This window comes from Scyliorhinus canicula, chromosome 27 (assembly GCF_902713615.1).
Source record: "Scyliorhinus canicula chromosome 27, sScyCan1.1, whole genome shotgun sequence".
NCBI classification, from domain to species: Eukaryota; Metazoa; Chordata; class Chondrichthyes; order Carcharhiniformes; family Scyliorhinidae; genus Scyliorhinus; species Scyliorhinus canicula.
The window spans coordinates 13745235-13760113 of record NC_052172.1 but is presented as its reverse complement, the minus strand read 5'-3'; the positions used below and the strand labels follow the sequence as shown (position 1 = coordinate 13760113).

At 55.3% G+C, this 14879-nt stretch overlaps 1 protein-coding gene across 3 annotated transcripts; it reads right to left on the bottom strand.

Annotated features, from left to right (window-relative positions):
• Positions 1–344: 344 nt before the first annotated feature.
• LOC119957884 (WD repeat-containing protein 20-like) lies at positions 345–12269 on the bottom strand. 3 transcript variants are annotated; one of them, XM_038786059.1, is made up of 4 exons: positions 11999–12269; positions 7541–7723; positions 4905–6182; positions 345–1110 (listed from the first exon to the last, which is right to left on the bottom strand). In XM_038786059.1, exons 1-4 carry the CDS (start codon positions 12248–12250, stop codon positions 1057–1059), a joined length of 1767 nt encoding a protein of 588 aa, XP_038641987.1. In that variant the 5' UTR covers positions 12251–12269; the 3' UTR covers positions 345–1056. The 3 variants fall into 3 exon arrangements, with proteins under 3 accessions (XP_038641987.1, XP_038641986.1, XP_038641988.1); XM_038786058.1 differs by having other exon boundaries at positions 4913–6182; XM_038786060.1 differs by lacking the exon at positions 4905–6182.
• Positions 12270–14879: the final 2610 nt, after the last annotated feature.

Sequence of the window (14879 nt, the reverse complement as noted above, 5' to 3'; positions counted from 1 at the left end):
TAAGAGGGCACCATTTGGCCCCCTGAAACCTCCTCTGCCATTTAATAAGATTGTGGCTCAATTTCTGCCTCAAACTCCTCTTCCCACATCATTGCCCCATCTCTTGAGTCCTTCAGCCCCCAAAATCAAGCGATCTCAGCCTTGCCGAAGGAGCATCCACCGCCGTCTGGAGTAGAGAATCTCGAAGAGTCACAGCCTAATCGAGCGAAGAGATTTTCTCCTCACCGTGGCGCTGTCTCCAGGGTGCACCGCCTCCTACAGCTCACGGACGTTCAAACCTTGCTTCCCCCCCCCCCCCCCCTTGGCCAGGATAGAACAAGTCAAGAAAAGCAACCCCCACCGTGTTAGAAACATATTTTAAATATTTTAATAAAGGGGAAACCAGTCATTTGTTATCATTTGCAAATCACAGCATAGACAATATTTATGGCCAGAGCTAATACCACCAAGTGTAGTGCACCGTAGCTCAGTTTTCGGTAGAACAACTCAATTAAGTGCAAATTAAAACAATGGCAACCCTCCACTTGCCCACTCTGCAAACAGCAGCAGATATATTGTTCCACCAAGGCCTCAAATTCCTCTTCCAGTTTGGAGATGAACAATTCCAAAAAATTGGGCCTGGTTCTTGACCAAATGCTACCTCTGACACTTGTGGGATTTATATTGCTCTTTGCTCGTACCCAATACTGTGATGAGAATTACACTGATTGCTCTGCCCTTAATTAGTTTCTTTGTCTATGTACACAATATATAATAATCTATCTGGAGTAAGACACTGATAAAGCTCCCCACATTGCTCGCTGGGTTACATTTAGACTGTACAGTTACATAAATTAGAAGTGATTTGAGGTTCGGGCTCCACCGAGGGATTTAGTTTCAAACTATTAATAAATAAAGAAGTTTATTTTCTTCCACCAGTGATGGGTGGCAGTTTCGGGATTGCTTGTCCCAGAACTGGGAGCGTCATTGCACCAGCAGCTCCGACAATCAACGGGCGAGTGCCAGGGTACTGGCAGTGCCCAGGCAGCAGAAAGTACGTTTTGCCTCAGACGCCAGCTACACCACGGTCCCACTGGGCGAATTTGCTTGATTCTGTGCCGACAGCAGACCCTGTGAACAGAAAATACGCAACAGGTTATCACGACATACTGGTTAAGAAAGGGGCCACAGCCGTAACACCCGAGCCAGGGTGTAATTGGGAAAGAGCAGAGGAGTCGGATGAATTGGATAGCTAGAACATACAGTACAGAAGGAGGCCATTAGGCCCATCGAGTCTGCACTGACCCACTTAAGCCCTCACTTCCACCCTATCCCCATAACCCAATCACCCCTCCTAACATTTTTGGACACTAAGGGCAATTTAGCATGGCCAATCCACCTAACCTGCACGTCTTTGGACTGTGGGAGGAAACCGGAGCACCCGGAGGAAACCCACGCAGACACGGAGAACGTGCAGACTCCGCACAGACAGTGACCCAGCAGAGAATCGAACCTGGGACCCTGGGTGCTGTGAAGCAACTGTGCTAACCACAATGCTGCCGTGTTGCCCAAAGGAAAGCTTTGTCAGAGATGCAGCACAGGGACGGCACGGTGGCACAATGGTTAGCACAGCTGCCTCACTGCACCGAGGGCCCGGATTCGATCCCAGCCACGGGTCACTGACCATGTGGAGTTTGCACAGTCTCCCCGTGTCTATGTGGGTCCCACCCCTGCAAACCATAAAAGCTGTGCAGGGTAGGTGGATTGGCCATGTAAAATTGCCTCTTAATTGGAAAACAAAAAAGAATTGGATCCTCTAAATTAAAAAAAAAGATCCAGCACAGACAGAATGAGACAAATGACCTTCTGTGTTGTATGATTCAATAATCACCGAAACCCCTCAGGGACTATTAAAGCGAGGAATCACAAAAGGAAAGTTAAGTTGGTTCAGTCACTCAAGTCTGTACCACCACTCAATTGCATTGAAGGGGAGACACAGGGCTGCTCAGTGGTTAGCACTGCTGCCTCATAGCACCAGGGACCCAGGTTCAATTCACTCTCTGTGTGGAGTTTGCACATTCTCCCATGTCTGCATGGGTTTGTCCGGGTGCTCCGGTTTCCTCCCACAGTCCAAAGATGTGCAGATTCAGTGGATTGGCCGTGATAAATTGCCCTTAGTGTCCAGGAATCTGCAGGATAGTTGGGGTTATGGGGATGGGGTGGGGATTGGGGCTAGGTGGGGTGCTCTTGGTACTGTTGATGGGCCAAATGGCCTCCTTCTGTACTGTAGGGATTCTGAAATGAAATGAAAATCGCATACTGACACAAGTAGGCTTCAAACGAAGTAACGTGAAAAGCCCCTAGTCGCCACATTCCGGCGCCTGTTCGCGGAGGCTGGTACAGGAATTGAACCGTGCTGCTGGCCTGCTTTAAAAGCCAGCCATTTAGCCCTGTGCTAAACCAGCCCCTGTTCTCAAGGGCAATTAGGTATCGCAATAAATACTCTCAGGGCAGCACGGTGGCACAGTGGTTAGCACTGCTGCCTCACGCTACTGAACAGAAGATTCTATAGTGGTAATAGCACAAACTAATAATTCAGAGACCCAGGCTCCTGCTTTGGAGCCACAGGTTCAAACCCCACCATGGCCCTCAGAAAAATGACCACAGCTGAAGTACACTAAGACGGAAGACACATGGAGTATTGTGAAAGAATATATTGGCCTTAGAGGGAGTGCCGCCTAGATTTACGAGACTAATACCTGGATTCGAAAGGTTAAATCATGAAGGCAGATTACATGAGAGGATGGTATTCCCCAGAATTGATAAGAATAAGAAATAATTTGCTAAAAATTTTCAATCTATCAAGACGAATTGGTCAAGTAGACGAGATATACTACTCCCCAAGTTGGGGAGTCAAGGGTGACTGGAATTTATTCACGTGATGTCACTTCATTGGCCAGGCGAGTATTTATTGCTTTTTTAAAAAACAAATTCCAATTAAGAGGCAATTTAGCGTGGTCAATCCACCTAACCTGCACTTCTTTGGACTGTGGGAGGAAACCGGAGCACCCGGAGGAAACCCACGCACACACGGGGAGAACATGCAAACTCCACAGTCACCCAAGCCCAGAATCGAACCCGGGTCCCTGGCGCTGTGAGGCAGCAGTGCTAACCACTGTAATTTATGCAAAGTTTAAATAAGATTGATAAGAGTTTTCGCTAACCAACGATATTTTAAAAATAAATTTAGAGTACCCAATTATTTTTTTCCAATTAAGGGGCAATTTAGCGTGGCCAATCCGCCTATCCTGAACATTTTTGGGTTGTGATGACGAAACCCTCGCAAACACGGGGAGGACCCACACAGACAGTGACCCAGAGACGTGATCGAACCTGGGACCTCAGCGCCGTGAGGCAGCAATGCTAACCACTGCGCCGCTGTGCTGCCCTGCTAACCAATGATATTAAGGAATATCGGGGAAAGGTAGGCATATGGAGTTAGGTGCATATCTTCCTGAAGGCTCAAGAGGCTGTTCCTCAGACTGGAATCATCGAACTATACCCAGAAAAGGGGAATGCCTCTGGGGAAGGAGGGGAACGTTGCAAAGAACAGCATCGCTGAGCAAGCACGCAGCAAGGAATAGGGTACAATCGATTTAATGTGACACACAGCACAGCCATGAGTTAACAGTACAAATAAAGACTGGCAAAATAACCTCATCTACCCTCTCCCCCTTCCTCACAGTGGCCAAGATCCATATATATTCCCTGGTGGTTGGCTCCGGTTCAAGAAATGCCTCGATTTTAAAATTCTCAGTCTTGCATTCCAATCCCCTGTCTGGCTCGCTTCTCCTCGCTTCTGTAATCTCCGCCAGCCCCACCTGCCTCCGCTCATCTAATTGTGGTTTCTTCAGCGTCCCCGATTTTAATCGGCCATGTCAACAGCCGCCTGGGCCCTACGCTCTGGGAAACCTCTCCTCCTTCCTCCAGGATGCTCCTTAAAACCTGCGCCTCTGACCAAGCTTTCAGCCACCTGCCCTCACATCGCCTCAAGTGGCTGGATGTCAAATTGCGCCACATGATGCTCCTTTATTATGTTAAAGGCGCTGTGGAAATACAAGTTGTTGGAAGTTCAAAACCCCACGGCCTGTGGGGAGAGAGTTGCCTCATCACTCTGCAGAGCTGTTGCTGTAGGTTCTCAAGAGATGCACAGCAACACTTGGGTGGCTCCTCATGTGGAGCAAAATGCCCCTGGGGTATTTCACAGGAGGATCACCTGACAGAATAGATAAATGGACAGGGAATCAAAGTCTTGGTCACGGGGGTGACTTTTAATGGTTTTAAAAAGGATTGGAGAGGTTGAAGAGTGAATTCCGGAGAAGGAATGGCTAGCAACAGTGGAGCAAAGAAAAATTGGGGGGGGGGGGGGGCTTGGAAAGGCCGGGATGCAGAAAACTTGTTGGAGGGTGGAGAAATCAGCATTTTACAGGTACAAAGATCAAGAACATTTGGTATTTGTTCTGCGGGTGTCCAGTACATTTAAAATGTTCTCCAGCTCTTCGCCAACAAGACTTTGTAGCGGTTCATTGCCAACCGACTAACAACTTCATTTCTATAATGTCCCGAGGCATTTCACCAAACACAGAGCTTCACGAGGAGATACTTAGATGGGTTGGCCGAAGGGGTGGGGTTTGAAAAGCAGTCTTCGAAGGAATGAGAGGTAAAGAGGCAGACGGGGTTAGGGAAGGGATTCCAGACTTTAGGGTCACGGCTGAAGTCACGGCTGCCAACGGCGGAGCGATTAAAACCGGGGGCTGTACAGGAGGCCAGGAGTTGGGGAGCACAGAGATCTCTGGAGGGTTGGGAGGCTGCAGGAGGTCACAGAGAGACTGACTCTGGCCCCTCTCCATCCCTCCCATACTCACCACTTTACCTGGCCTTGCCCATGTGCAAATGAAGCCTTCTTGGCAAGCAGTGACTATGCAGTCCTCCAAGAATATCAACACCGTTAGTCTCTCGTGTGCAATCTTTTTACAGACCAGAGGCTCCAGCAAGGGCACCTCGTCCATGCGGGGACACAAAGTGGTCCCCAAAGTCTTTGCTGAATCGAGTTTGTTTCTCGTGACCAGGTTGAGCTTGTCGTTGCTCTTGCTGATGATGTGCCCGATGCTGTGGTTCCGTTTGTGGTCCTTCTCTGCACTTTTATCTTTGCGCTCGTGGAGTGTCAGTGTCGCAAACTTGCTGATGCTGAAGGATCCGCCCCCGTCCGTCGCGTGGGCCTTGCTGTTGGCGTTCGTAACGGCCGGGTGTGGAAGGCTGTTTGACCGGGACAGCGAGTGCGGGATGGAGTTGGTCAGGTTGGCTTCCAGCGCCAGGCCACCAGAGTGGCTTCCACAGCTCAGGGAGCCGGGGACAGCTGTGTTCACCACATTTGTGTGCGTCCGAGCTCGTGAGAGGGGCTGATGGGGGAACAGAATGTCTTCCGTCAAATCCCACAGGCAGAACTGGGTGTCCTGCCCCACGGAGCCAAACCGGTAAGTCACGTTTGTTGCCCGGCCGTCCGTCGAATTGTGCTTGGAGAGTCTGGATAAAGTGCTGTTGGTTCGATTGCGGCCAAACGGGGCATGCTCCTGAAAGTCCTCGTCGCTGCCGCTGAACTCTGGCTGCTCCCCGTCATCGACGCTGCTTGTGTAAGGGTCAAAGGCTACCACGCTGACCCAGGACTTGTGGCCGTGGCCCCGAGCGATGACCCGGCAGTCCCAGAAGGACCAGACCGTCACCAGGTCGTCCTCGCCCCCAGTCACAATGTACCTGCCGTCCGGGCTCCAGCACACGCACAGGAGGCCCCCAAAGTAGCTCTTCATGGCGCCGTACAGCTCCATCGAGTCGAAGTGGAAGACCCTCAGGCTGCCGTCTTGACTGGCACACGCCACGTGTTTGCCATCAGGGGCGAAGGCGAACTCGTGGAGGGCGCCCTCGCCAACCGACCATTTGAGTAGCGGATTGCGGCTCGACTTGCTTTTGCAGGTGTACACGGCGAAGCCAGGCCCCTGTTTCAGTGGCTGATAGTGGGGGGCGGTGGTGCCACATGGGTGCTCCACATTGTAGAGGTAGAGGTTGCCACTGGTGTGGGCGACAAGGAAGAGGCACTCGGACTCTGGCATCCATTTCAAGCAGGTCACCTTGGTCTTGTCGATAAATCTCTGCAGCAAAGAGGAACAAAAGACCTTTAAACCTCTGCAGAGAATCGTATTTTTAATAAATTTTTCATTTTTTTTTTCCTAATTAAGGGGCAATTTGGGGTGGCCAATCCACCTAGCCTGCACACCTTTGTGGGGGTGAAACCCATACAGACATGGGGAGAATGTGCAAACTCCAGACAGACAGTGACCCGGGGCCGGGATCGAACCCAGGTCGAGGCGATAGGTGTGGAGGGCTTGAATACATGCTGCACACCTCCAAGATTGAAAAAATAAAACTTAGGTTTGGGATGCGTGAACAGCTGGCCCGGGTAGCCGTCTGGGATCCCAAGTGCCACTTATTCTGTTGGGTGCATTCAGTAGGAAGTCAGTTATTTTAAAAGGCAATTCGGGTGGGCAATAAATGTTGGCCTAGCCGGAGACGTTAGTTAATTCCAATAATTGTATGCTGAGGAAGAATGAATCTGAAGCTATCCTGCACCTTAAAACAGGTTGATTTCGAAGACAGCAATCCACAGTCACAGACTCTCCCGGTTCCTCCCAGACACCCAGAGTGAACTGCTTTATATACGAGTGCAATATTTCCCTAATCCCTCCCCAACTCGAGACGGCTGTGCTGAGTTACCAATTTGAAGTCTGCCTTCTATTGCGGCACAAATTCAATGTTAAGACAGCCCACATCCCACGAAAGAGCACTGACCATCTCCCAGTTGCTCCCCTTTCCCGTTCGTCCCCAGGGAAAAGATGACGGGAGGCGAATACCCAAAGCCGAAAGGTGAATTGAACCAGTGCGCTTGCTGGCAGACTCGGGTATCCGGAAGGTCAAAAGCCGCTTGTACGGAGGTGGTGCCTTTAACACAGCAAAGCTCCATAAGGCACTTTCACAGGAGTGTCAGCCACACAATGTCACACCGAGACACCTAACGGCATGCTGGGGCAGATGTCCGAAAGCCCGCTCGAAGGGATAGGCCTCCAGAAATGGCTCAGATAATGACAGATTCAGGAAATTAATTCCAGAGCTTAGGACTGCAGCAGAGGTACCAATGGCGGAGGGATTCAAATAGGGGTTGCACAGGAGGTCAGAGTGTAAGGAGGGCAGAGATCTTGGGAGTGTATTAAAGAATGATAGAGATGGTGTAAGGCCACGGGGAGGTTTGAAAGCGAGGGTATAAAATGGAGGGGACTTTCGACCGGGGTGATGGATGAACTCTTAAGCTACACCGCAAGAGCAAGGGGTAGCAGACTTGGGCCATTCTCAGAGGGGCCATGGGAACCTCTGCCCCTCTGGGTTACAAAGGGACTCTTGAAGCCACAGCCAAGCCTCAAAGGTGCGATGCGTACTTGGGGGCGAACACAGTTACCTCTTCATTGAACAGTTTGCTGGTCTCTTTCTTGATTGGATCCAGATACTGGACTTGGCCGGCCGAGAAGCCGATCACGAGCGAGACACTGTCGGGCGTGGCGGTGAACTGGTTAAAATCATGGCAGGTGGGCTGCGTCCCTTTGTAGATACGCTTGTCGATGGGCTTACTCAAATCTGCCGCCTACGGAGAGTACAAAAGGCGCAATTGTTAGTCAAGATCCAAGCTTGGGGGTGTCAGCACCCCAGGCAGGAAAACCAACAACATTTTATAACTCCTGTCAGGCCAATAGCCCAACTCCCACCATGGTGACAAAACTGTGACTGCAAACAAGACGGTGTGTGCGTGAGTAACCCAACACATTTGTTTGCCTTCTAAAATCCTGGCACAACATGTCAGGGAAACAACAACAGAAGCTGGCCATTGCCCTAGGCTCATCACCGTATGATATTGGAGCAAGAGCTGGCATTGCTTAGTTAGGCCGTCCATAGTTTTCAATTCAATACCAAACCAGTAACACAGACTCACAAGTTAACAGGGGGAGTAGGACCAATAGGATCAACTTGAACCTCAACTCCACATTCCCACCCAATCCACATTCCCACCCAATCCACATTCCCTGATTTCCCAAGTACTCAAGATGATCCGAAGGATTCACTATCTGAAGAGGGGAGACAGTTCTTGTTTTTGTCCGAAATGTTCCAGAGATTATTACCCTCCCTCTCATGAAGAATTATTTTAGTCACTCCAGTCAGCCGCCTCTACACTGTCCCCATCAAACAGTCTCGGGACAGGTACAGTACCGGGTCAGATACAGAGTAAAGCTCCCTCTACACTGTCCCCATCAAACACTCCCAGGACAGGTACAGCACAGGGTTAGATACAGAGTAAAGCTCCCTCTACACTGTCCCATCAAACAGGGGGCAGGTGAAGCATGGGGTTAGATACACAGTAAAGCTCCCTCTACACAGGGGACTGTGTAGAGGGAGCTTTACTCTGTATCTAACCCCATGCTGTACCTGTCCTGGGCGTGTTTGATGGGGACATTGTAGAGGGAGCTTTACTCTGTATCTAACCCCATGCTGTACCTGTCCTGGGAGTGTTTGATGAGGACAGTGTAGAGGGAGCTTTACTCTGTATCTAACCCCATGCTGTACCTGTCCTGGGAGTGTTTGATGGGGACAGTGGAGAGGGAGCTTTACTCTGTATCTAACCCTGTGCTGTACCTGTCCTGGGAGTGTTTGATGGGGACAGCGTGGAGGGAGCTTTGCTCTGTATCTAACCCCGTGCTGTACCTGTCCTGGGAGTGTTTGATGGGGCTAGTTTAGCACAATGCGCTAAACAGCTGGCTTATGAAGCAGAACAAGGTCAGCAGTGCGGGGTCAATTCCCGTACCAGCCTCCCCAAACAGGCACCAGAATGTGGCAACTAGGGGCTTTTCACAGTAACTTCATTTGAAGCCTACATGTGACAATAAGCGATTTTCATTTCATTGCCAAGCTCATATCCAAATTCAAAAACATTGGATTTGGCGCCTCCCTCTGCAACTGGCTCCTCAAATTCCTGGCCCATAGACCACAATCAGTAAGGATAAATATCATCGCCTCCTCTATGATAGTCCTTAAAATCAGGGCCCCGCAAGACTGTGTGCTTAGTCCCCTACTTTTCTTCCTGTACACACACCTGTGTGGCAAAATTCGGCTCCAACTCCATCTACAAGTTTACTGATGACACGACCGTAGGCGGTCGGATCTCGAACAGCGATGAGTCAGAATACAGAAGGGAGATGGAGAACCTCGTGGCATGGTGTAACAACAACAATCTCTCCCTCAATGTCAGAAAAACTAAGGAGCTGGTCAAGAAAGCATAACAGTGCCTATACTTCCTCAGGAAACTAAGGAAATTCGGCATGTCCACATTGACACTTTCCAATTTTTACAGATGCACTATCGAAAAGCATCCTATCTGGCTGCATCACAGCCTGGTATGGCAACTGCTCAGCCCAGGACAGCATGAAACTCCAGAGAGTCATGAACACAGCCCAGTCCATCACACAAACCTGCCTCCCATCCATTGACTCTGTCTACACCTCCCGCTACCTTGGAAAAGCGGGCAGCATAATCAAAAAGCCCTCCCACCCGGGTTATTCTCTCTTCCAATATCTTCCATTGGGCAGGAGATACAAAAGTGTGAGAAGATGCAGGAACAGATTCAAAATCAGCTTTTTCCCTGCAGTTACCAGACTCCTAAATTACTCTCTTGTGAAATAACTGATCTCTTCACACATCTTGTCTACTGAGTAGTACTACGCTCCTGTATGCTTCACCCGCTGCCTGTGTCTATGTATTTACATTGTGTATTTATGTATGGAATGATCTGTCTAGACTGTACGCAGAACAATAATTTTCATTGTACCTCGGTGCACGTGACAATAGATAAAATCAATAAATAAAATCAATCAAACATTCCCAGGACAGGTACAGCACGGGGTTTATAACAGAGTAAATCTCCCTCTATGCTGTTTCCAACAAACACTTCCAGAACAGGTACAGCACGGGGATAGATACAGAGTAAAGCTCCCTCTACACTGTCCTCATTAAAGACTCCCATGACAGGTAGAGCACGGGGTTAGAAACAGAGTAAAGCTCCCTCTACACTGTCCCCATCAAACACTCCAGGACAGGTACAGCACTGGGTCAGAAACAGAGTAAAGCTCCCGCGACACTGTCCCCATCAAACACTCCCAAGGTAGGTACAGCACGGGGTTAGATACAGAGTAAAGCTCCCTCTACACTGTCCCCATCAAACACTCCCAGGACAGGTACAGCACTGGGTCAGAAACAGAGAAAAGCTCCCTCTACACTGTCCCCATCAAACATTCCCAGGACAGGTACATCACAGGGTTAGACACAGAGTAAAGCTCCCTCTATACTGTTTCCAACAAACACTTCCAGAACAGGTACAGCACGGGGATAGATACAGTGTAAAGCTCCCTCTACACTGTCCCCATTAAACACTCCCATGACAGGTAGAGCAGGGGGTTAGATACAGAGTAAAGCTCCCTCTACACTGTCCCCATCAAACACTCCCAGGACAGGTACAGCACAGGGTTCGATAAAGAGTAAAGCTCCCTCTACACTGTCCCCATCAAACACTCCCAGGACAGGTACAGCACTGGGTCAGAAACAGAGTAAAGCTCCCGCGACACTGTCCCCATCAAACACTCCCAAGGTAGGTACAGCACTGGGTCAGAAACAGAGAAAAGCTCCCTCTACACTGTCCCCATCAAACACTCCCAGGACAGGTTCAGCACGGGGTTAGATACAGAGTAAAGCTCCCTCTACCCTCTCCCCATCAAACACTCCCAGGACAGGTACAGCACGGGGTTAGATACAGAGTAAAGCTCCCTCTACACTGTCCCCATCAAACACTCCCAGGACAGGTACAGCACACGGTTCGATAAAGAGTAAAGCTCCCTCTACACTGTCCCCATCAAACACTCCCAGGATAGGTACAGCATGGGGTTTGATACTCTGTATCTAACCCCGTGCTGTATCTATCCTGGGAGTGTTTAATGGGGATAGTATAGCAGGATAGTGTAGTGGAGCTTTACTCTGTATCTAACTCCGTGCTGTACCTGTCCTGAGAGTGTTTGGTGGGGTCAGTGCAGCCTTTCATGGAGTTCAATTTGTAAATACAGTGGCCAGTCCTCTTGATAACTCAGAGTAATTCCGCTTTGAGACACAAACAACTTTACAAATACAGACAGACCTCACTGCTCTGACTGCCCAGATTGATATTCAGAATCTACTAATTTCTTTGCCCTGGAGCTCGACCGTCTGCCCTGCCCCGAGGCCCAACAACCGCTCACCTCCTGCTACCTGAACCCAACCGTTGACCTCCATGTATCTGAACCCAACCTTTGTCCTCCCTGTACCTGAACGCAACCTTTGACCAGCCACCTGAACTTGATCCCCTGACTTCAACTCCTGACCCCAACATGAACCTGAATTCAACCTGTGACCCCATTAAGCATACTAAACTCTTAACCCCGGTCCCCTACCGCCTGGCCCTATCCCGACCCTGGCTCTCTGCCCCCTGACCCCCCGCCCCTCTACCCGCAGACCCCACTCCCCTGACCCCCCACCCCTCTGCCCGCAGACCCCGCTCCCCTGACCCCCCACCCCTCTGCCCCTCTACCCTGCTCCCCTGACCGCTCTGCCCCCTGACTCCCGCCCCTAGACCCCGCTCCCCTGACCCCCACACCCCCTGACCCCAGCTCCTAGACCCCGCTCCCCTGACCCCCACACCCCCTGACCCCAGCTCTCTGCCCCCTGAACCCCGCCCCTCTACCCGCAGACCCTGCTCCCCTGACTACCACCCCTCTGCCTCCTGACGCTCTGCCCCCTGACCCCCGCCCCTCAGCCCCTTGTCCCCGCCCCCTGACCCCGGCCTCACCTTGCGCGGCCCCCGGTACAGGTAGAGGTAAAGCTCGCGGCCCACATTGAAGCAGATGCGCTGCCCGCCGGCGCTGGGCTCGCGGACGTTGACCAGCGACACCCGGACCGGGTTGGTGCCCTGGGCGGCGCTGAGCGGCACCCGGTTGGGGCGGCTGTACTCGGACAGACTGAGCAGCTGATAGGCTCCCTCCCGGGTCCGGAACTGAGACTTGATATCATTCAGCTCCTTCCCGCCGCCCTCCGCCGCCATCTTCCCGGAGCCGCCAAACTGCGGCCTCCGCCCACAGCGCCCCCTCCGCCCGGCCCGACCTCTGCCCACAGCGCCCCCCCGCCCGGCCCGACCTCCGCCCACAGCGCCCCCTCCGCCCGGCCCGACCTCCGCTCACAGCGCCCCCTCCGCCCACAGCGCCCCCTCCGCCCACAGCGCCCCCTCCGCCCGGCCCGACCTCCGCCCACAGCGCCCCCTCCGCCCGGCCCGACCTCCGCCCACAGCGCCCCCTCCGCCCACAGCGCCCGACCTCCGCTCACAGCGCCCCCTCCGCCCGGCCCGACCTCCGCCCACAGCGCCCCCTCCGCCCGGCCCGACCTCCGCCCACAGCGCCCCCTCCGCCCGGCCCGACCTCCGCCCACAGCGCCCCCTCCGCCCACAGCGCCCCCTCATCCCCCGGCCTGCACCCACAGCGCCCCCTCCGCCTGGCATCTGCCCACAGCGCCCCCTCCGCCCATAGCGCCCCCTCATCCCAGCCCAGCCTCCGCCCGCAGCGCCCTCTCCGCCCAGCCTCCGCCCACAGCGCCACCTCCGCCCGGCCCAGCCTCCGCCCACAGCGCCCCCTCTGGCCTCCGCCCACAGCGCCCCTCATCCCGGCCCAGCCTCCGCCTACAGCGCCCCCTCTGTCCGGCCCGGCCTCCGCCCACAGCGCCCCCTCATCCCGGCCCGGCCTCCGCCCACAGCGCCCCCTCCGCCCGGCCCAACCTCCGCCCACAGCGCCCCCTCCGCCCAGCCCGACCTCCGCCCACAGCGCCCCCTCCGCCCACAGCGCCCCCTCCGCCCACAGCACCCCCTCCGCCCCCTCATCCCGGCCCGGCCTCCGCCCACAGCGCCCCCTCCGCCCACAGCGCCCCCTCCGCCCACAGCGCCCCCTCCGCCCCCTCATCCCGGCCCGGCCTCCGCCCACAGCGCACTCTCCGCCCACAGCGCCCCCTCCGCCCGGCCCGACCTCCGCCCACAGCGCCCCCTCCGCCCGGCCCGACCTCCGCCCACAGATCCCCCTCCGCCCGGCCCGACCTCCGCCCACAGCGCCCCCTCCGCCGACAGCGCCCCCTCTGCCCGGCCCGACCTCCGCCCACAGCGCCCCCTCCGCCCACAGCGCCCCCTCATCCCGGCCCGGCCTCCGCCCACAGCACCCCCTCCGCCTGGCATCCGCCCACAGCGCCCCCTCCGCCCATAGCGCCCCCTCATCCCGGCCCAGCCTCCGCCCGCAGCGCCCCCTCTGCCCGGCCCAGCCTCCGCCCACAGCGCCCCCTCCTCCAGGCCCGGCCTCCGCCCACAGCGCCCCCTCTGCCCGGCCCGGCCTCCGCCCACAGCGCCCTCTCATCCTGGCCCGGCCTCCGCCCACAGCGCCCCCTCTGCCTGGCCCGGCCCGGCCTCCGCCCACAGCGTCCCCTCCACCCACAGCGTCCCCTCCGCCCGGCCCGGCCTCCGCCCACAGCGCCCCCTCATACCGGCCCAGCCTCCGCCCACAGCGCCCCCTCATACTGGCCCGGCCTCCGCCCACAGCGCCCCCTCTGCCCGGCCCGGCCTCCGCCCACAGCGCCCCCTCTGCCCGGCCCGGCCTCCGCCCACAGCGCCCTCTCCGCCCGGCCCGGCCTCCGCCCACAGCGCCCCCTCATACTGGCCCGGCCTCCGCCCACAGCGCCCTCTCCGCCCGGCCTCCGCCCACAGCGCCCCCTCATACTGGCCCGGCCTCCGCCCACAGCGCCCCCTCATACTGGCCCGGCCTCCGCCCACAGCGCCCTCTCCGCCCGGCCCAGCCTCCGCCCACAGCGCCCTCTCCGGCCTCCGCTCACAGCGCCCCCTCCGCCCGCCCCCCCCCCACAGCACCCCCTCCGCCCGGCCCCCGCCCACAGCGCCCCCTTCCGGCCTCCACCCACATGCCCCCTCCGCCCGGCCTGTCCTCCGCCCACAGCGCCCTCCCCGGCCTCCGCCCACAGCGCCCCTTCCCACAGTGCCCCCTCCGCCCGGCCCGGCCTCCGCCCACAGCGCCCCTTCCCACAGTGACCCCTCCGCCCGGCCCGGCCTCCGCCCACAGCGCCCCTCCACCCAGTCGGGCCTCCGCCCACAGCGCCCCCTCCGCCCACAGCGCCCGGCCTCCGCCTACAGCGCCCCCTCCGCCCAGCCCGGCCTCCGCCCACACACCCCCTCCGTCCACAGCGCTCCCTCCGCCCACAGCGCCCCCTCCCGGGCGGTAGGTGAATTGCATCAATTGTGCAGCATTCCCTGTGCATTCTGTCCCAATCTGGCATTGATGCTCCACCCCAACCCTCTCAGTGTGGTAAAACAACGTAAAACAAACCGGATGAAGGAGGATTTCAAAACAATAAAATGAGACATTCAGGGCTGGGTTCGTTCACAGAGATTTCATTTTATTTAGAACAAGGTGTACAAGGCTGTATTATAATCGCTGCAGGACCCAACCTGAGACACATGCGGTCAAAAGCCCCTGTTTATTGGGACACCCCCAGCAACTAGTGCACATCTTCAAACCTTCGGGGCCACCGCACGACTTGGTCACAGGATCAGCAGCAAACAGGGAATGTTACAGAGGACAGAGTGAAGAGCAACAAGGATTATGATAGAGTTTAACAAACAAGCGCCAACT

Bases quoted from the DNA above. Each gene is read 5' to 3' on its own strand.
- LOC119957884 (XM_038786058.1), bottom strand. From the start codon at position 12,250: ATGGCGGCGGAGGGCGGCGGGAAGGAGCTGAATGATATCAAGTCTCAG. The intron at 6,183-7,540 runs GTAACTGTGTTC...TCTTTGCTGCAG, and splicing joins GCAAACTGTTCAATGAAGAG to AGATTTATCGACAAGACCAA. The intron at 1,111-4,912 runs GTAAAGTGGTGA...TTCTGTTCACAG, and splicing joins TTGCACATGGGCAAGGCCAG to GGTCTGCTGTCGGCACAGAA.